The 20,466-nt window shown below is 37.4% G+C and overlaps 2 protein-coding genes and 1 pseudogene across 2 annotated transcripts; 2 read left to right on the forward strand and 1 right to left on the reverse strand.

Moving 5' to 3' along the window:
- The first annotated feature begins 6,942 nt into the window (after positions 1 to 6,942).
- Positions 6,943 to 10,199, forward strand: LOC103963938. The gene is made up of 6 exons (XM_009376814.3): positions 6,943 to 7,129; positions 7,895 to 8,186; positions 8,280 to 8,386; positions 8,495 to 8,627; positions 8,752 to 8,946; positions 9,582 to 10,199. Exons 2-6 carry the CDS (start codon positions 7,914 to 7,916, stop codon positions 9,897 to 9,899), a joined length of 1,026 nt encoding a protein of 341 aa, XP_009375089.2. The 5' UTR covers positions 6,943 to 7,129; positions 7,895 to 7,913; the 3' UTR covers positions 9,900 to 10,199.
- A 147-nt stretch (positions 10,200 to 10,346) lies between these two features.
- Positions 10,347 to 12,265, forward strand: LOC103964003 (RING-H2 finger protein ATL39-like). Its single transcript, XM_048578893.1, has one exon. It carries the CDS (start codon positions 11,352 to 11,354, stop codon positions 11,934 to 11,936), a length of 585 nt encoding a protein of 194 aa, XP_048434850.1. The 5' UTR covers positions 10,347 to 11,351; the 3' UTR covers positions 11,937 to 12,265.
- Positions 12,266 to 16,719: 4,454 nt separating this feature from the next.
- LOC103963940 lies at positions 16,720 to 18,095 on the reverse strand (annotated as a pseudogene).
- Between the last annotated feature and the right edge of the window lie 2,371 nt (positions 18,096 to 20,466).

Raw genomic sequence — 20,466 nt, forward strand, 5'->3', positions numbered from 1 at the left:
CGGACTCACCGGAGATTTATATGTGTACTCGGCTGCCGTAAAACGACAGTTGTACACGTGGACCAATCAGGAGAGGCGCAGACTGGGCTTCACCTTCCCCAAGAGTACGAATCTCTCCCTAGTAGGATGAATCTCGTGACTTGTGGGGGTTTTGTACTATATACGGTTGGAACACATGTATAATACTCTATTTACATGTCTTTTTTATGGATTAAGTTGTATCTTTCTCTCGCATGAATTTTTGTATTGTTCATCGTAGTTAGCTTTTTGGCATGGTATGCATGGTGATTATGGATTTACGTGATCAGTTATTTTGAGAAGCGTGTTGTATTTGTTGACAAGTGTGAGGTGTTTGACATGCGTATTTATTTCTCCTAAATGATGCAATTTGGCGTCCGAGATCTATGGATATAACTTCGTTCAGTGTCACGACAGATGTTAGGCATGATTATCTCAAACGAAGTAGGCTTACGTGTCTCATACGAAAGATGAATCAATGAAAGATGATGCTCTAGAATAGTATACAACTTCATTTAATTCACTAACGGCAAGGTGACCCTAGTTACTCGTAATGGCAATGTAGTCATTCGTATAACAAAGGTAAGGTGTCAAAGAGAAAGTTCGAAAGAATTGGGATTTTTTGGAGATTGGATGCAGTTACTAATTCATGATTTGGCATGTTCATGATGAAAACTTCATTCTCAATTCTACGAGAATTTTTATGAAAGCCCTTCATTTGCTTCTCTTCGATGGAAGTTTTATTTTCCCATAATGTATCCTAGACAAAGTAGGCATGTAAACATATCGTGAAAGATGTAGTAAGGCACTCGAGACAATAAATGGCTCCATCAAGTGCATTTACACAAAAAACTGACAAATTAGTTGCTCGTATAATGTGACAAACATGAGGTGTCATAATGCGTATCTCTCACGAAAGATGTATGTGAGTGTTCCAGATAGTGGATATAGCTTTATTCAGTGCGTTCGAGACAACTTTAATGACCAATACAGTTACTCTTGTAGTTTGATAAATGTGAGGTGTCATACGACGTAAGCGTCTATATCTCTTGTAAAAAATACATGTGATTACAAAAATAAACAACTCCATTAAGTGCGTTTATGGCAAAGAAACGTCAATGTAGTTTGTAACATCTCACATCACCCGGAGGAGTGGATCCTGTAAGCCTTATGGTACCGTTTGGTATGTGGGACGGAACAGAACGCAGTGGGACAAGGCGTTCCGTCCCACGTTTGGTGTGCCAAATTGACTGGGACATGTCGTCCCATGGAACGAATTTTTGTCATTTTTTAGTTCCGCCCTGTAACGACTTGTTTCAGCCCATGGGACACAAAATTATATTTTTTTTGGACAACAATACCCCTCTTCTTTTTCATTAATTCCATTGTCTACCCTCCCTCTCCCTTGTAGCCTCCTCCACCACAAACCCAACAACCCAAAAGCAATCATTTTTTTTCTGTGAAAATCACTCTTTATGGACAAGGATAGTGATGAAATGTCCGGATTCAGTTTGAAAGAGCAAGAGAGAAGACCCTGATTTATTGTAATTACAACTCTTTGGGAAAACGGAGATGCTGCATTTTTTGTTTTGATGATGATGATGATGCCAGGATGACAACAGACTGGTTTTGCTCAAAACTTCTACCATCGATGGCTGATCAATTGATCTCTGAATTCAATTTCCACCAAAACCCCCAAACAAACAAACACCAAACCCGGTTCTGTCGCATAGCAGAGAGGAGACCATGGCCGTCGGTTCAGTCCCTCCGCGCTCCACCTTCTTCTCCAACGCTCCGACGAAACCTCTGTAAATTGAAAAAAAAAACAATTTGGGATTTTTCTGTATTTTGTTTGAAGATAAATATGGGTTTCAATTGAAGAGAAAGTATAGGTTTGATTTTTACTGGGATCAGTTTGGGCATGCGAAGAACAAGAAACATAAGGAAAAAGAGAAAGCACAGAAACGGGAGAGAGAGAGTCAAATAAAAAGGGTAAGTTAGTCATTTAATCCCGTTCCGTCATGTTCCATCTTGCTAGTACCAAACATGACACAAAATTTTTGTTCCGTCCCATCCCGTCCCGTCCCATTCCATCCAATTCCGTCCCGTCTGCGTACCAAACGATACATATATGTATATTCTCATCTCTATCTATCACAAGGCCTTTTGGGAGCTCACTGGCTTCGGAGTTAATCGGAACTCCGAAGTTAAGCGAGTAGCGCGCGAGGGCAATCCCATGATGGGTGACCCACTGGGAAGTTCTCATGTGAGTTCCCAGAAACAAAATCGTGAGGGCGTGGTCGGGGCCCAAAGCGAACAATATCGTGCTATGGTGGTGGAGCGGGCCCAGGATGTGGTGAACCCCAGGCGGGATGTGACATAGTTACTCGTATAATTTGACAAATATAAAGTGTTAGATAAAACAGACATTACTTATCCTCAAGAAATACATACGTTTACACCGGATATGGTAGGCATCTCCATTATGTACATTCATGGCAAAGAAATGGCAATGACATAATTGTCATTCCACAAACTTCCTTTTAACTGGATAATTTGGATCTCTCGTCATTTTGTAAGCAATTATAAATGGTAGACGCATCCTTATGTGCTATATGTGCCCGGCTGCCGTAGACGACAGTCATATGCGTGGACCAATCAGGAGATGCGCAAACTGGGCTCCACCTTCCCCAAGAGTACAAATATCTCCCTAGTAATATGAATCTCGTGACTTATGGGTGTTATGTACTGTATACGGTTAGAACACATGTATAATACTCCATTTACATGTCTTTTTATGGATTAAGTTGTATCTTTCTCTCGTATGAATTTTCATATTGTTCATCGTAGTTAGCTTTCTGGCATGGTATGCATGGTGATTATTGATTTACGTGATTAGTTATTTTGAGAAATGTGTTATATTTGTTGACAGGTGTAAAGTGTCTAACATGCGTATCTATTTCTCCTAAATGATGCAATTTGGCGTCTGAGATCTATGGATGTAGCTTCATTCAGTGTCACAACATATGTTAGGCGTGCTTATCTCAAACAAATTAGGCTTACGTGTCTCATACGAAAGATGAATTGATGAAAGAGGATGTCCCATATAGTAGACAACTTCATTCAATTCACTAACGACAAGGTAACCCTAATGTAGTTAGTCATTCGTATACCAAACATAAGGTGTCAGACAAAGTAGGCATGTAAACATATCTTGAAAGATGTACTCAGACGCCCAAGACAGTAAATGGCTCCATCAAGTGCGTGTATGACAAAAAACTAGCAAATTAGTTACTCATATAATGCGACAAACATGAGGTGTCAAACATGCAAATCTCCCACGAAAGATTCATGTAAGTGTCCAAGATAGTGGATATAGCTTTATTTAGTGTGTTCGCGACAACTTTAATGATCAATGCGGTTAATCATGCAATTTGACAAATGTGAAGTGTCAGACGAAGTAAGCGTTTGTATCTCTCATAAAAGATACAAGTAGTTGATCACAAAAATAAACAACTCCATTAAGTGAGTTTACAACAAAGAAACGTTAATGTAGTTACTCGTATAATTTGACAAATGTGAAATGTCAAACAAAGCAAACGTTACTTATCCTCAAGAAAGACATACGTGTACACCGGAGATGGTAGACATCTCCATTATGTACTTTCACGGCAAAGAAATGGCAAAGACGTAATTATCATTCCACAAACTTCCTTTTTAGTTGGATAATTTGGATCTCTCGTCTTTTTGTAAACAATTATAAATGGTAGTTGTCTAAAATAGGAAGAGCAAGTGTGCTATATGTGGTAGTCCATATAGGCCTCGTTCGCAACTCATAAAAATGATTTAATAGATCAAAAATACGGATTTGGTTGTTTAGTGTCCTTATGTAATTTGGCTTTGCCAATTTAATGCAGCTCACACTCGCTTACTTATTCTCTTCAAAATGTTGATATAGGAAACATGCTAACAAAAACACGCTTGCTCTCTCTCTCCGTCCTTTTCTCGCGAATCTAGCATCGTTCGCAAATCTCCTTTGCGTGGTTGTTGTTCAGGCGTCATTCGCAAATCTCCTCTATGTGGCCGTCGTTCAGCCATCGTCTCAACCTTAGGTACTATCGTCGCTCCTCTCTCATCTTCTCTTAAAAATAATAGGGAATAATGACAGTCTTAAATACTCTTATGTGGTACATGCCCAACACAGTATAAAATTTGATCTTTAGTTCGATATTCACCAAATGTCTAATCAGTACTGTATGATCCACAAACTAGTTTATTTGACTCAAATAATTAATATGGTCCGACTTACCAATCGAGGCCATAGAAGGTTGTACTTGGATTGTTTTTCATATGGATTTATCTGCATTAATAGATAAATCAGTTACCATTACTATGCTAATTACTGGATTAGGGATGGATTATCTTTAAAGACCCATATAGAAAAAGGCCCAAGTTCTCGACGGACCAGATTTCATTTCCATTCAGAGCCCATTTGGTTAAAAAAAAAAAAAAAAAGTTTCCAAATCAAGGGACTTAAATGACATTGAAAGTTTCCTTATTACAATATTATTTTATGGTTTTATGGATTCTTCTAATTTATGAGGAAGAGATTTGAACATGTGTGCTATATGTGCTACCCTCTTAATTCAAGTTCGAATTTTTCTTTGCGTACTTTAGATATATCATTTGTATAAAAAACATGTTTTTATTCCAAATTTCTTCACAAATAAAGCATTTATGGAAAATTCAAGGGGCTTATTTAGACAGTTTTTTTAAATAACTGAAAGAGTTTTTTGTGAAAATTTGGAACCAATCTTCAATAAAAATATAAGTGAATCTTGAAAAAACACTTGAAATGTTTATTGTAAGAAGCATATAGGCGTTTTTTGAATCCAAAAATATTTTATCTAAAAATATTTTTAATTATTTTAAAATAATTTCCGAACGAGGCCAAACAATTTTTTTTGAAATTCCTTGGTCCAAACGGATTTTTGGCTTTGGCACTTACCCAAGTACGGGCTCTATGTTGGTGGTTACCATGAGTCAATCGTTTTAAGCAACTTTTTAACTTTGTTTTTGTCAAACCTACCAACTCATTTGGATGTGATTGATTGCTAAAAGACTAAATATATGCCTAAATCAAAATTTAAAGTAAATTAGGTAGTCAATATAAAAAGTACTTTCTATTTCCCACTATAGAAATAAACCACTTTGTATTTATACTTTATAATTAGAAATATCGATACACAAATTTATAAAAATATCAATAGATATATTGATTTAATATTGGTTGCTTTCAATGGGAATTATAGAAATTTGCAAAAGAGTGAGTATACTAACTCATTCAGATTTAGTTGGAATTAGTGAAAAATTTCTCAAAAAGAAAAAAAAAATCAACAGTTTGAAATTTGCAATTTGGTTTTGGCAACAATTTTGTAGTGAACCGGTAAATATCATCGATATTCATTTATTTTCTTATATCTCGCCGATATAAAGTGAAGTATGGAAACCTTCCATTTCCATTAAATTCTTAATTCTTCAAATATTTCGACGAAAATATCGACAATTTCCAAAATATTTTAAACACTAATTGTAACCCCAATCGAAATTTCAGACAAAAGGAAACTACTCAGGGAGAGATTTTTCAGTGTGACTGGTATATAGGATGGTACATCATGTGTCACTATACAAATGATGTGATATGTGTATTAAAAAGTTAATAATTTAAAATAAAATTTATCACAATTTATATAAAAACACATGATGTACCACTCGTGTTTTGATCACAATGAAAAATTTCTCCTACTCAAGGGCAAGCCCCAAGTAATAGAGACGTGGTGCGTAGCTAAAAATGTATGAATGCCAAGAAAGAAATAAAAAGCAATAGAGAACCCATTCCCATAGCCAGAAAATAAATATGACGAAATAGTGGCGGGGGCACCGACAGTTTGGCGCGCATGTGGCGCCGTTGGCAGCAAAACTAGGGGCCATGACCTCAATAATATGGTCAATTGAACTTGCCCGTATCCTATGCCACCAAAATGGTTTGCGAAAGAATACTCAAGAACTATGTGATATTTTAAATTACTCGATACATGAAAAAATGGACGTTTGGAAAAGATTTAATTTTGTCGGTACTAACTAATGATGAATATGGTTCAATCAAATCAAAATTTTGAAAAAGAATGAATCGAATTAAAGAGTTTGGTTCTGTATTTCAACCAAAAATTAAAAATGAAAATAGATACTTGTACCAAACCAAGCGGTTCAATTTGGTTGATTTACAAGAGAATTGACAAACTTAAAGAAAACTACTCACAATCAAAGAAGCACACAAATTATCCTAAATTAACTGATCTAGCCTAAAAACGCATTTCTCACTAACTTATTATAATCGTGGTCACATGAATAAAATAGAGCATTAAACCCAACATTTACAATCACAACGAGGTGGTCCAGTAAGATGAATTTCAGGACCGTATTTCACACATTATGTTTTAGATTCGATTTCTGGTACTAATTAATCAAACATTGATGGATAAAAAAAATTAAACACATCTGTGAGTCTTTCCGATTCCTAAAAAAACAGACTTACGTGACCAAACCAACCCAACATTTGCATTCTTTTTTGAATTTGTACGCCAAAATTTCATTTTCCTGTTGGAACGTCAGTTCAAAATCAAGGTTCCCACACAAGTAAAGGATCGAAAGCTAAATGTGTCTCTCGTAGAGATGGAAATAAATGCGATTGAGGCAATGGCGTTGTCGAAATTAGATCCCAAATCAATGGGCCAAATCCCACGCCAAACTCCGCAACAAACAAAATTAATGTGATTTGGGAGGCGGTCACATGCAGGGCCCCGATTCTGCCGGCCCAGGTCGGGTTTTACCCACAACCACAAAACGGTGTCGTCCCGAGTATCGTCCGCCTGCCTCACCGCGAAAAGTCCTCGCCGGTTACCAAACAAAAAAAAAAAAAAAAAAAAAGAACCTCCATTATTTAATGTCCGCCCATTTTCTCAGAGAGTGGACTCACTCTAAAGCTCTCATTGACGCCTGCTGGTTCTGATCGCTCGCATTCCCCTCACTCCTCCTCGCGCTCCGCTCTCCGGTACTCCCTCTCTCTCCTCGCTCTCTCTCTTTCTCTCTCTAGGATTGTATGCGCATTCGCCGATTCGAAATCGCACGCACATTTCATACAATCGATGCTTGCTCTACAGTTTTCGTTTTCGTTTCGAAGCTCCGATTGAATCGGTATAAGTGTATGTATATGTGTATATATACACTGTAGAGTTGGATGATAATTTGTGAATTTTAGGAAGAAATCGTAGGATCCGCGTTCAGGCTGATTGATTTACTGTTGCTGTTACTGTTTTTGATTTTCTGGAGTGATTGGAGCCCTAGATCTTCTGCTTGGTTCAGTTTTGCTTTGTCGGAATAATGTTTGCTTATTCATTTTCTTCATGATTTTTTTTCGTGGATTATTGTCATTATTTAGTTGTTTTTTCACTGATTTTTCATTTTTCTAGATCTTTCGAGGAACTGGAATTGAATTGATATCTGGATTCTGTGCTTATGCTAGGCGATTGTTTACTGCGTAGAGAATTGTAGATGTTTGTTTCGGTACATTTGAGTTTTCGTGTTCACATTCGAAATTCGATCGAATTCAACGTTTACGATCTTTTGTTTTCCGATTTAATTATTATCATTATTCAGTAGGATTTTCATAATCCATTGGAGAATTGGAGGAAGTGTGGTGTCGTATTCAGATCTTTCAAGCAACTGGAATTTAATTCCTAAGTCGATTTTTATGCTGTTGCTATGTGATTGTTAACTGCATTTAGACTTATCGATGTTGGAAATTCGTTGTTTTCAGAATTGGAAGGCCAGCAGCAATGTCAGAGAACGCTCTTAGAGATCTCAATACCATACCTGGATCTGAGAGGAAGAATGAAAGCTCTAGCAAAGGGGGCGTAACTAAGCCCGTCGCTGTGAATGCTAATGAAAATCATGAAGAATGCCTGAAGAAAACCACAGCTTCGGTGGGTTCACTTTCTATAAATGGCGAGGAAGTTGCAAATTCCATACCCGAGGTTGGAATTGCTGAAGTAGAATACATTGAATCTGAGAATCTGAATGATCTAGAAGATGTTGATACGAGCCTCAAGGTATTTGTTGTGTTTTTGTGTAAACCTAGGCATTTTTTACCTTTCACCATTTTTCTTGTGCGAGGTAACTTTATGATGCGTTTGATGTTTCAGACACTACTAACTGGACTAGAGTCTAAAGATTGGGTTCTGGTGTGTGAAGCGCTCAATAATGTTCGTCGGTTTTCTATATTTCATAAGGAAGCCATGCTTGATATGTTGTAAGTCTCATGTTCTTGCATGATATTCATGAATGAAAGAAGTTTCATGTACTATTGATGATTGTAAGTGTTGTCCAATTTAATTATCATCGTCGTTTTGTTCAATAGGGGAGATGTGATATCGCTTGTTGTAAAGTCACTGAAGAATCCAAGAAGTGCTGTTTGCAAAACTGCAATAATGACATCTGCAGACATTTTCAATGCGTACAATGATGACGTGATTGATTCTTTGGACCCTATGGTAACGTGAATTCTTTGAAACTTTTCTGTTGCATCGCTTTACTTTGTTTGTAAAGGACTCTTCTTTTATATGCAATTAATCCATAGTTCTTTTTCCCTGATTTGGTCAATCCTGACTCATGCAGCTTACCCAACTTCTTCTAAAGTCATCACAAGACAAGCGATTTGTGTGTGAGGCAGCTGAGAGAGCTTTAGTAGCGATGACCACTTGGGTTTCCCCTACATTGTTGTTACCAAAGTTGCAACCATATCTGAAGAACAGAAATCCTAGAGTTCGAGCGAAGGCATCAACGTGTTTTTGTCGAAGTGTTCCACGACTGGTAAGAGGAGATTATATCCCCACCGCACCACCTTGTTTATTACATTTTTCTGTTCTTATCAGAAGAAGTGAGATCTACTTTCTTTCATACATTTGGTTTTAGTGTTTTGAATCTTGATTGGTTCTTGGAAAATATGAGGTATGTAGAGGATGCTAAATAGTTCTTAGGAGAAGAAATCTGATTGACTTATTTTACCTTCAAACCCCCCCATAAATCCTACCCCCCATAATGCACTGGTTTAGCTTTTGCTTATAGTTTAGGACGTGTGTTGTCAAACTGGAATTTACAAAAAATGGCTTAACCGTTGGAGTTTCGTTGAATGTGGTTGTTTCTGTGCTTATCCTATGCAGATTCCTATAGCTCATCAATTCCTTAATTTTGTATTTACTTTTCTTTACACGTGATATATGCTCAAAAACAGTAACCGTGTGCTTTTGTCCTCTATAATTGTGATCTTCTCCTTGAGTGTTCCTAGTTATACTATTGTACCTTGCTCAATAACTTGTCTATTATCAAATATTTGTACGTCGAGAAATTGAACAAGTATATTGCAGAGCGCATTCTGCAAGACCTTCAATTAGACGTGGTGCATCTTATTTCTTCTTGTTATATGCTCATCTCGTGTCTGCCAACAGGGTGTTGAAGGTATTAAAGCGTATGGGTTTGACAAATTAATTCAGATCGCTGCATCTCAGCTTAGTGACCAACTTCCTGAGTCAAGGGAGGCTGCTAAGATCCTCCTTCTGGAGCTGCAGACTGTTTATGATAAATTTGATGATCCCCCTCCAGCCGCAGTGTGTGAGCATCCAGAAACGAGCTCAGCAGCAGCATCTGAGCTCCCAGAAACGAGCTCATGGGAGAACTTTTGTCAGTCAAAACTCTCGCCTCTCAGTGCACAAGCTGTTCTTCGGGTAACCAGTGTCGCTCGGGAAGGTCTTGTTATGGGATCTTGACACAGGTTTATATTGAAACACGCATGAGCTTTAGTAGCATTTTATCACCATTTTCCAACATATATGATCTTTAGGGAAAAGGCCTATATCTGCCCTTGATTTGATTTGCTTGGTCAATTTCTCTTTTCATTTTTTCGTGCTTGTAAATCCTTCGAAAGGTTGAGATGTTTGGTCTTACAGTTGGAGCATGTAGTTGAGCCATAGTTTTACGATAATATTCTTCACACATCGCGATATTACAGCTGGGTTTTGTTCCTCCGAACATTGCTGTCGAAATGTTGAGGTGTTTCTTTTACTCAATCATTTGATGTCTATCTGCTTACACAGTGACAATGTTCCTTCCTCACCCATATTTTTGGGTGAAAAGTCCAATCAGCCCATGCATGATTAGCCAACTACAACCGATTAGCTTTGGTTTTAGATGTTTTGTGATCGTGATGTGTTTATTACTCTCTTTCGCTTTTGCGTTTTACTAAACTTGAGTTGGGGTGTCTGATCACGTTATTTGTTGAACCTTTGAACTTCCAAGCGGGAAAACCCCGATTCACAAAACCCCACGCTATCATCAGTCCAAATGCAGGGACCTCACTTGGTTGCAAGAGGGTCTGTTAGTGTGACATTTCAAACGTCAAAAGCTATTTCAGTAACGAAAATCTTGATCTGTGCGCCCCAAACTTGACCTTATTTTTAAGGCCATTTAGCTCAAGCGGTTAAAATTAGGAAGTTTTAACGAAAATGTTATGGTACTGTTCACTTTAATGAAAAACCACATTTTTACACTAAAAAGTCAAACTTGGTACTATTCATTTTACACTTTATTTTGGTCTTATTGTTAAAACTTAAAGTTTTCAAATCCTTTTCATTAGTTTTTCTTTAAAATTTAGTCTCGTTACTTAATACATTAGGTCACAGGCTAGGCCAGAGAATTCATGATGAAAGAAAAACATGAAAATCAAAGTGAGCAGAGAGGAGGAAGACAAACATAAAGATTTAAGACTTGTTTGCAAGTGTTTTTAAATTGACGGAGAGTGCATTTAAAGAAATGTTTGTGGGTTCCAAAAAAACTTGAAGTGCTTCTAAAAGCATGTGTAAACAAGCTTTTAAACTATGAATCTTCTCAAGATCTTTATGTCTGAATTCTTATAATTTGGTTCATTACTAACCACTCCATGATAAAGACTGATTAACCCTATCTCCTTTATATTTATATTATAACTCTTCTTATTTCTCAGTGTTTTAGGTACTAATCCCACTTTATAATGTCATCCATTCCTTTGTCCAATCACAAATTAGTATATTCTATCCCTCTTCTCACCAACAAATTTCATCTTTCCAGAGCTTCTTCTAAGAATTTGATTCGTTTTCGACATCGAATCAGACTCACATTGAGCTGAATTCATACCAGTACTGGTTGCTTGGGTGAGAAGTAAGTTAATAAATTATTATGCTCCGATGAGTGACAAAATTGGAGGTGTTGCAGCGCAGATTGTGGCAATGGCGATCTTCATGTCAGTAATATTGTTGTTTTTGGGAATCGGATTCTTGATCTTAGTCCATGTGTGGATCGTTGGGAGGGCTTTCAGAAGAGGAGGACTTGGCGGCAATGCCTTAACGGCAGCTGCCATCGCCGCCGGCAGAACTGCCACCAGTGGAGCCGCCACAACGTGCATGTCGAAAGACGAAGTGGAGAAGCTTCCAAGCTATGATTACGAAGCTAATTACAAAAGTAGCCCTGTGGATTGTGCAGTGTGCTTGGACAACTTCAAGATGGGCGAGAAGTGCAGGCTGTTGCCCTTGTGCGGGCACAGCTTCCATGCCCATTGCGTTGATGCGTGGCTTTTGAGGACACCGATTTGTCCGATATGCCGGGCCCGAACTGGCACTGCTGCTGGTTTGGCCGGGAAGGGAGTGCCGGTTGCCGATGCCGGCGTTGAATTAACGGAGAGTCAAACAAGTGGAAGCGGGCATTTGAGTGATGCTAGAGTTGACTTGGGGGCGAGGCAGGCAATAGAAAGTGGGCACTCGTCACCTGAGTGATGGTATCGTAAAGCAATGAGTTTTGAGAAATAAGCGAAAGGAAAGTGTAATTCACACACTTATTTATACCTCTCACACATTTTTATTTATTTTTTGTCATTAATTTTCTTCAATTCATTTGATTTGAAGTCCAAAAATTAAGAAGGAGTGTGTGAAAGTACAAATGAGTGTGTGGATAGCATTATAACCAAAACTTGGCGATTTGAGACCAAATGAGTTTAGGTTGAGAATCTGTATAAGATAATTTACATGTAACATACCAATATATAGTTTTGAAAGTTTAACAGTTAGCGTACATTTTAAGTACCTCAAATTTATCTGCCAAAGTCTCTAAAATTTTCAAGCGCATATCCGTCTCTTATGTCATATATTGGTAATCTAGAAATTTCAAAGATTTCTTGTGTATGTTTGAATTATAACGTTTTATACATCATGTAATTCCCTATCAAATTTGTTGTTGCTTGCTTGTACCTTTATTTTATGTGGGCAAAGGAACAACATTCTCTCCGGATCCCTTCCATCCGGATTCTCTAGATCCTTTAATCATGTATGTTCAGCATTCTCTCCAAATCCCTTCCATCCGAATCCTTTGGATCCCTTCCATCCGGATCTTTTGGATCCTTTAATCATGCATGTTCAACAGAAAAGTGCCCGGCCAAAAAAACATTCAGACAATCTTGACGCCATCAAAATGAGGGCAGCAGCGGCCATGGGATCCTCTACATCGAGATCCACAGCGATGACGTTGACGGTGGGAGGATTGAGAGGGGCGCGAATGTCTGAGGAGACAACGGCATCATCGGGATCGTAGTCGAGATCAATGACTTCGCAGTCCTGTTCGAGGCAAGGTTGCGATCAATGGCTTCGCGATCCTATTCAATGTCGGAGAAGAAGTTGCGAGGGCCTTGCAGCCCAAGGGAACTTTTAACAAAAACTTTTATCGTCCTTTCGTCCACCTTCCTAAATAAAACATACTCTTCATTGCTTTGACATAAACTACAATGTGTTTTTGTATTGCCATATAAACTGCAAGAGCTCTTTATTTTTTTATTTTTTTATTTTTTTATCATAACTGAGATTTCCATTACTGTAAACAAACAGATTACAAGAGTTTTGGGGAGCAAGGGAAGCCTCATTAAAAACCTTCAAAGAAGAGGGAAAAAGAGTGTTTCAAACTGCAAGAGCTCTTCCAGCAATTTAGTTGCTAATTTTTTTTTTTTGAGTTACACCATCATGCAATGTTATCGATTCATTCATACTGTAACATATTTATTTATTTAATTACATACTTAAATATTAATTATGTCGTATATATTACCATCCACCTGTAAGTGGAATGATTTAAGTTCAACCCCAGTAAATGACTCATTATTGTATGATTTAGCCTGCATCTTCCACTAATTAGTATAAATATATGGTTATAATAAAAATAAAAATAAAAACTAAAATTCTCCACTTGTACGTAGAACGTTTTAGGTTTGAATTTTGTAAATGACGAGTTCATACCAAATTATTACGGTTAGTTCATTGTGCGGCTTAGCCTAAATTCTTCACTTCTTATTGTAAATATATGGTTGTGATAAAAAAAAAGGGAAATGAAAACACATACTTTTTTTTTCTCCTCCTCTCCACATTGTCTAATCACGTTTTGTTGTCTTCGGGGAAAGAAATGAAAACAAATATAAGGTGAAGCAGCCATAGAACCTGAAATAAGTACTTTAAGAAATTCTGTTCAAGCACATCAGTTTCTTTCGGGGAAAGATTCTGCTGCTCCAATTTCTTAGCCCCATTTACAGGGTCCAAAAAATTGATGTGCTTGAAATTGGAGCAGCATAATCTTTTCCCAAAGAAACTGATTAAAGCTCTTGTTGGAATTGAGCGATTATATGTATGCAAAGGGAAACCAGTCTGAATGTAGGATGACTAAACGGCTAGCTATGATACAGGTGATGGATAAGAGTAATTTCAAGATAACAACTAATGAGGAGATTGAAGTTGCGCATTCAGGCCAGTATCTTCTAAATCTATCCATCACGGTTGACGAATCTAATGTTAGTACTCGCAAGTATGTTTCCAATATTATTTCAGTTCATTAATTACAAACCTGTTAACGTTAGTTCATCTATATCTGTTCATGTCATTCACATTTGCCGATCCCCGAGTATTGTTTCTGTTGAATGTAGCTTGATTAGAAGCTTTTTAAAGGAAATTTTTTTTTTTCACTGAGCATCTTCAACCAAACCTTCCTAATTTTGCTGATAAGGTAGTTCAAGTTTATTATACAACACTGCAAACAATTTGGAATTTTAAACCCTTAGGATTTCTAGTTGCTATCATGTAGGATTGGCCATATTTAGATTATCTGCATCTTCTTTCTTCCTTCCACTCTCTTTTTGTTTCTAGAGATCTATAATCTGCATTGTTTTCATATTTGAGTACATTATCTTCCGGCACGGCATTGGACTTGATCAGACAACTGATTTCTTTTTCATGGAGAGAGTGGACATGTTGACCCTTATGGAGTTTAGCTTGAACGTTCCACAATCTATTTACATGTATCTAATGTAAATACAATTGACAGGAAGAATTTGATGATTTATTAGGGCTTGTACTGGTATTCCATCTCTTGAATGTGCAGGTCACGGAGATGATAATTGCTTACTATATATTAATGGAGCAAGGGAAAGCTACTTTACAAGTACATATTTCTTTGATTGCTTTTCTACTTCCACTAACCAGTTTCCAAATAATTGCAAGAAGTATACTATGCATTCTTTACTAGTATTGCTGAAGTCTTACTTGGGGACTAGGTGGTGTGAGGAACTAATTAAAGAAGAGTTTCACTCCAATTGTAATTCCGATGCCGACGATGCAGTTCAGAAGTTGGAGATCGATTATCACTGCTTAAATATAACATCGATTGCTCTGACGAAAAATGATTATGTAAGCCCCCGAGAAGGAATAGTAGGACGGTTGAGGGTTAATTTTCATGTCCGTTATTTGACTGCATTAGGAATTTCCAAAAGTTAGGGAATGATGACTGATGAGGGATTGAAACCATCGAGTTTGTTTTCTTTAGTTGCATGTAGGATGTGAGAAACAACCACCCATGCTCCTTTTCTAAACTGAACCTTCCCGTCGCTTTAGGATTCCGTTGGACGGTTTTACTGCGGTGGGCTGAAGCATGCTAACGAGATCATTGGCAGCACCACAGAGGAGCTTGTCCTCAAGGCAAAACAAGGTGGTAATGCTTGATGTTGTCTTGAAAAGCTGGGCCATCAGCTTCTATCCGATGATCTATACAGGAACGTTACTTGAAAGTGTGTGTGGTTTTGGCAGGTGATAATTCCGCTCTCGAACAGCCCTAGAAGGCTAGAAGGCTACATCATCGTCACCTTCGATAGGTTCAAGACTATTATTTTTGGATTTTTCTTTTCGTTTTCTTCACGTACAGTTCGTTTAATTGTCAATATCTCTAATCGTTGGTGAGGTTTTTATTGTCAATTAAATACGTATTTAGAAGTCTGCATGTAACTCACTAGGGTAGACGATGTTGCAATCTCCAAGTGGCAGTTGGAATTGGGTTTCTGTAAATTTTCTTGTTACTCTTGTATCCTAAAATTTTAGTTGTCTTTCGCTTTGTTCGAGTCTGAAGTATTAGGTCTGACCCTTCCATGCGAGAATGATAGATCTTTGTTGCAGGTCTCTTAGCTCGTTGTACATGTATCGTTGTTAGTATCACATCGTTTTTTTTTTTTTTTTGCAAACACAAAAACATGTTCGTAACTATACTGAGTCACTGACACCTGAAAAGTTGATAGAGAAGTATACTTCAGCCTTTTTAACAGTTTGACATTTTTTTTTTGTTTTTTTTTTTTATCATCAAAGATCTAACCGTGAAAAAATTTAGAGTGTCAAGATTGTCAAGATTTTCAATAAAAAAAACCAAAACATTTGAATGATTAAGAAAATTCGCCTTCTGCCCTTCGAAAGCGACTCAGCAACCATTAAGCCGGGAATTTATGCCATTCCTAATTTCTCCATCTGCACATTCAATGATTTTTTTTACTTCAAATTCAATAAATCAAATAAAAATTAGGAAATAGAATAACAAAAAGTATGCGAAATAAAAAATAAAAAAAATATGCGGATACCACGTAGGGCTCACTGCACATGAGTCAGACCAAACCAAAGAAGAAACATGTGCCCATCAGGCCGTCACCATAAATCTCCAATTTAAAGCGTGAAAGATGGTGTGGTGGAACACATGAATTGTCTAATCAGTTTTCTTATGATGTTTTTCTTGAGATTTTCTTTACCATGCATCGGAAATTAATTAATTTAATTTTATATTCCTTAAATTAATATACAGGTCTTTTATGCAAAGGGATCTCAATTTTTTGAAAAAAAAAAAATAGAGATTAAGTATGGGGCCCACTCTATATTGAATTTCAACGATCCGAATCATCTGCTTTGTTAGCCTAGATTCATAAATCATCTTTACAAAAATTCAATTCAATCCGAAATCATTTGTCTATTTAATTATCAAGATCAAATTTCATTGTTTCTTATATAACAAAGTATTCTTTCATTTCTTTTAACTCAATTAGATGTCTTAAATATTTCCGATTTGGTTAATATTTTGTAAGGATGATCCATGAGAATGAAAAATAATGTACCCATATAAGTTTTAAAATGGATTAAAATTTTTTTGAATGGATTTGATATTAAAAAATTGGGTAAATTTTATATAAAAAATTTGTACATTTTATATTAAGAAAAATGTGCATTTTACATATAACAAATTTGTATATTTAAGAATGGGTACATTTAAGATTAAAAAAAAAACACTAACAAAAAGTCCAAAAAAAAATTTAGTTTTAAAGAAAAATGACACGTAGGATTTGCTTCTTATGACCCACATAAAGTGGACCATAGAGTTTTCCAACCCTAAAGCTATCTCTTGGAGCTGCTCAGCTTGCGACCCAAACGCAACATACAAAACTCTACCTCCCTCCAGCCTTTTGTCCAGCCACTCAATCCGGATCGCCTTTTCATCACGATCGTGTGGTTCATCTTGTGCCAGCTTAAAAAAGGGACCCACACACCAGGCCTTGGGCAAATACTCAGTGTTCCAGCACTCAACGAACACAGCTTCGAGCTCGTAGAAACTGTTGACTATCATACCGTAGCTACGAGCGGTTGACTCCGATGTTTTCATCATGAACTCAGAGGATGCATGTTGGACACCATCAGTAATAGTGGACTGGTTAAAGTCCTTTTTGGTAACTTTGATCCACGGAAACCGAGTTACGGTGACTAACTCCGTGTCGGAGTCGGCCCCGTCTAGGAGCCGGCTCACAGCAACGACTTTAGACAGGGATGAGGCGTAGCTTCCGAAACCAGAGAAAAAAAATCTGGGGAAACCGAACTTGGCAGCGGAGTCGACGGTCCACCAGAGGAAGCCGTCGGAGACCATGAAGCTGACGCGTGGAAGGGTTTGGAGGGCTCGTTTGCATGTGGATGGTTGAGAGGGCGAAGGAGAAGAAGAGGTCCATTGAAGGGAGCCTGTCGGTGCTTTCGACGCCTGCGGGGATTCCAGGAACGATGTTTTGAGGGAAAGAGATGTGGACCACGTTAGCGGCTGCGGGAAGGGATTGGTGGATGAAGGTGCGGTTGGCGGGGTGGTGAAGACGGTAACGGCGAGTCCCTGAGCGAGGGAAGATGCGAGACAGGTTGAGGAGAGGGATGGTGTGGCCTCTCGCCATGAAGGGGAACAAAACTACGTGGCCCTTCTCTATCTCATGCTCATGCTGCGATTGTGAACCCATCTTTTATGACGATCGAATTTACACACTCTTGAGTAGTTATGTATTCAGGGTTGCATAATGTATATACAGGTTTTCTACAATGTTGTTAAGTGTAATTAAAAAGTGTGGTGAACTTTATCGAATATAATTTCCTCCATATGGACAACTGAAAGTGATCCAAGAACCGTAACATTTCAAAAGAAGCGATAAAACAATTTACATAGTGCCAAACCAAGTAATTGGATGAACAAACGTTACACGCTTTAATGGACCACTAGCGAAACTACAGGCAGTGGCAGGAGAGAAATTTTCTTGTAACTAAGGATGCCATGTGGCAAATAATTATTAAACAGTGTTTATTTTTTGACTATGTAGCAAACATCTAAGTGAGAATAATACCACAATTAGGTCATGGTTATAAAAAATGTTTATCTCCAGCGGCAGGCAAGCAAATTGGGTAGGCCTTAGAGGCGTGTTATGATCATAACATGTCGATGTGTGCGAGTCACTGTGGAAGCATGCAAGGACTGGCAGAAGATATTTATAGTTTGACATGGACGTACGTGGAATGCAGCGGCGCCCAAGTCTGTAAGTAATTGACGGACACTACCGCTATTCCACACACACCCCTCCCCCATCTCTCTCTCTCTCTCTCTCTCTAACCCCTTGTGTCTGCGAATCACATGCATATGACTGGTACTTCTTTCTTTTTCTCTCTCTCTCTCTCTCTTTGCAAAGTTGAAAATATCTAGCCACTATATATGTGCAAGGGTAGTGGTGAAGGTTTTCCTATTCTGAAACGACGAAATTGGTGAGCCAGGATCCAGGCTAAAGTCACAACCAAAGGAATATCATTACAAAAAGAGAGAAATATCACCAATATACCGTACGTAATTTTTGTGGAGAGAGAGATAAGGGACGGACGGTTGACAGTTGGCGTTTTGCTAGGTCGAGGTGGATGGCTGGTGATGAGTTAATATTATATAATATATTTTATCTTATATTTAGTATAATTTGGTAATTATTTTGGTATAATTTTGATACTTTATTTTATAATTTCAATATAGGACATTCGACTTCCTCTGGAGTAAAACGTGACCAAACGGACGAATTTTGAAGTGATTCAAATTAGAGGACGTTCGTGTGTCTCTTGGCTTGTTCGTGTAAAAATTTGGGATTTTTCTACCAAGCGGTTATTCTCTGGCAATTGAATAAAGGAGCAGTGCGCGTTATTGAAAAGTGATGTTTCTAGGCTTAAATTGCTTTTTTGGAGCCCAATATGACATCATATGGGTTCGCGGCCTTCTAGAGAAGTGTTCATAATAGTTCAAGCTTTAAATCCAGCTATTTTGGGCCAGTTTTAGAGCTGATTTGGGTCCATAACGTGGCTGTACAGATTTCTAAGCGAATTTACGAAGTCAAATTAGGATTATGCTTCCTATTTTATTTCAATTTATTTAGTTTCCTAGTCTTATTCTAAGACCTTTTACTAGGAGGATTTTATTCAGAGTAGTATAAATAGGCCTTTTGGCAAACCTAGGGTTTCTCTTTGAGGTACACAAGATTTGAGAAGAGGGTTTTGGCTAAAGCGTAGGGATTTCAAAACTTATACTTTCAAGTTTTTTCATTATTTTTCTAGTTTAATACAATTATGTTGATTTTAATTATGAATATGCGTAGCTAATTCTCTTTGCTAGGGTGAGCCATGATCCTTGGCAAAAATATGTAGTCTCTTTTTAATTTTCTTATGAATTTATGCATGTAAGTTTTGGATTGTTAATCACTGTGCTTTAAACTATCTATTTGTCTTAGTGATTCACAACCAGTAGGATATTTAGAAAAGTAATTTGATGCAATTTTGGCGGAGGACTGTCCCTAAAATTGACTAAGGCTTCTTGTGGTTAACATGTGTAACTACCTAGGATGAACAACATGTCTTAGGAGTTATATGGTTTTTCAAAAGGTTTTCACAAAACTTAATAAGTATTGCATGTTCACATTCGATCTGGATGCCACAGACGGGTTACATGTTAGATATACGTTCTATGTTTGGGGTTCCAAGTAGGGCATACTTTAGAAAAACCTAACCTTCAAAATATGCATGTGTAATTCATAAGGAATTAGAAGACCTGCGTAGGATTGTTAGGGTAATGGCGGAACCCTAGTGTTTTTCCACATTTGTTTCTCAAAACCTTTTCTCTTTGATTTGTTTCCTTTTTAATTGGTTATTAGTTGCTTTCCCTAAATTACTTTTATTAAAATTCGTTTTTAATACTTTTAAATTCAAAATCAACCTTTTCCAATCTTTACTTTCAGATAATTAACCAAAATTTTGGTTTTTCATAAATTGTTTTAAATAATCCCAAAGGAAAACGACCTTACTTGAGCCGTTTATACTACAACTACCATGTTCTCTTACAAGTATTTTGTGTGATTTTAACGTCTTTGCGCATGTACCTAAAAATCCTATTAGCTGGTGTGTTTAATGTTTGTTATTGGTCTAGCTTCTTATTTTAATTTCGTTCAAATATAACTAATTAGTTCTTAATCTAATGATAGATATACACACACACACCAGCGTTTGTTCAGACACAGTGCTGTTTCCAATTGTCACGAAACAAAGGCTCCTCGTGGGAACATTTCACAACTATTAGACCAGTGCTTTTGCCTAATTGCTTTTTGGTATAAAGTTACTCAGAATTGAGGTATTGTTTAAAGGT

This window comes from the organism of the source record quoted next, unplaced genomic scaffold (assembly GCF_019419815.1).
Source record: "Pyrus x bretschneideri cultivar Hongxiangsu unplaced genomic scaffold, Pyrus_bretschneideri_v1 Contig13, whole genome shotgun sequence".
Taxonomy (NCBI): domain Eukaryota; kingdom Viridiplantae; phylum Streptophyta; class Magnoliopsida; order Rosales; family Rosaceae; genus Pyrus; species Pyrus x bretschneideri.

Coding starts and splice junctions, on each gene's coding strand:
- LOC103964003 (XM_048578893.1), top strand. CDS start 11,352: ATGAGTGACAAAATTGGAGGTGTTGCAGCGCAGATTGTGGCAATGGCG.
- LOC103963938 (XM_009376814.3), top strand. CDS start 7,914: ATGTCAGAGAACGCTCTTAGAGATCTCAATACCATACCTGGATCTGAG. Junction 8,187..8,279: donor ATGTTGATACGAGCCTCAAG/GTATTTGTTGTG, acceptor TTGATGTTTCAG/ACACTACTAACTGGACTAGA. Junction 8,387..8,494: donor GAAGCCATGCTTGATATGTT/GTAAGTCTCATG, acceptor TTTGTTCAATAG/GGGAGATGTGATATCGCTTG.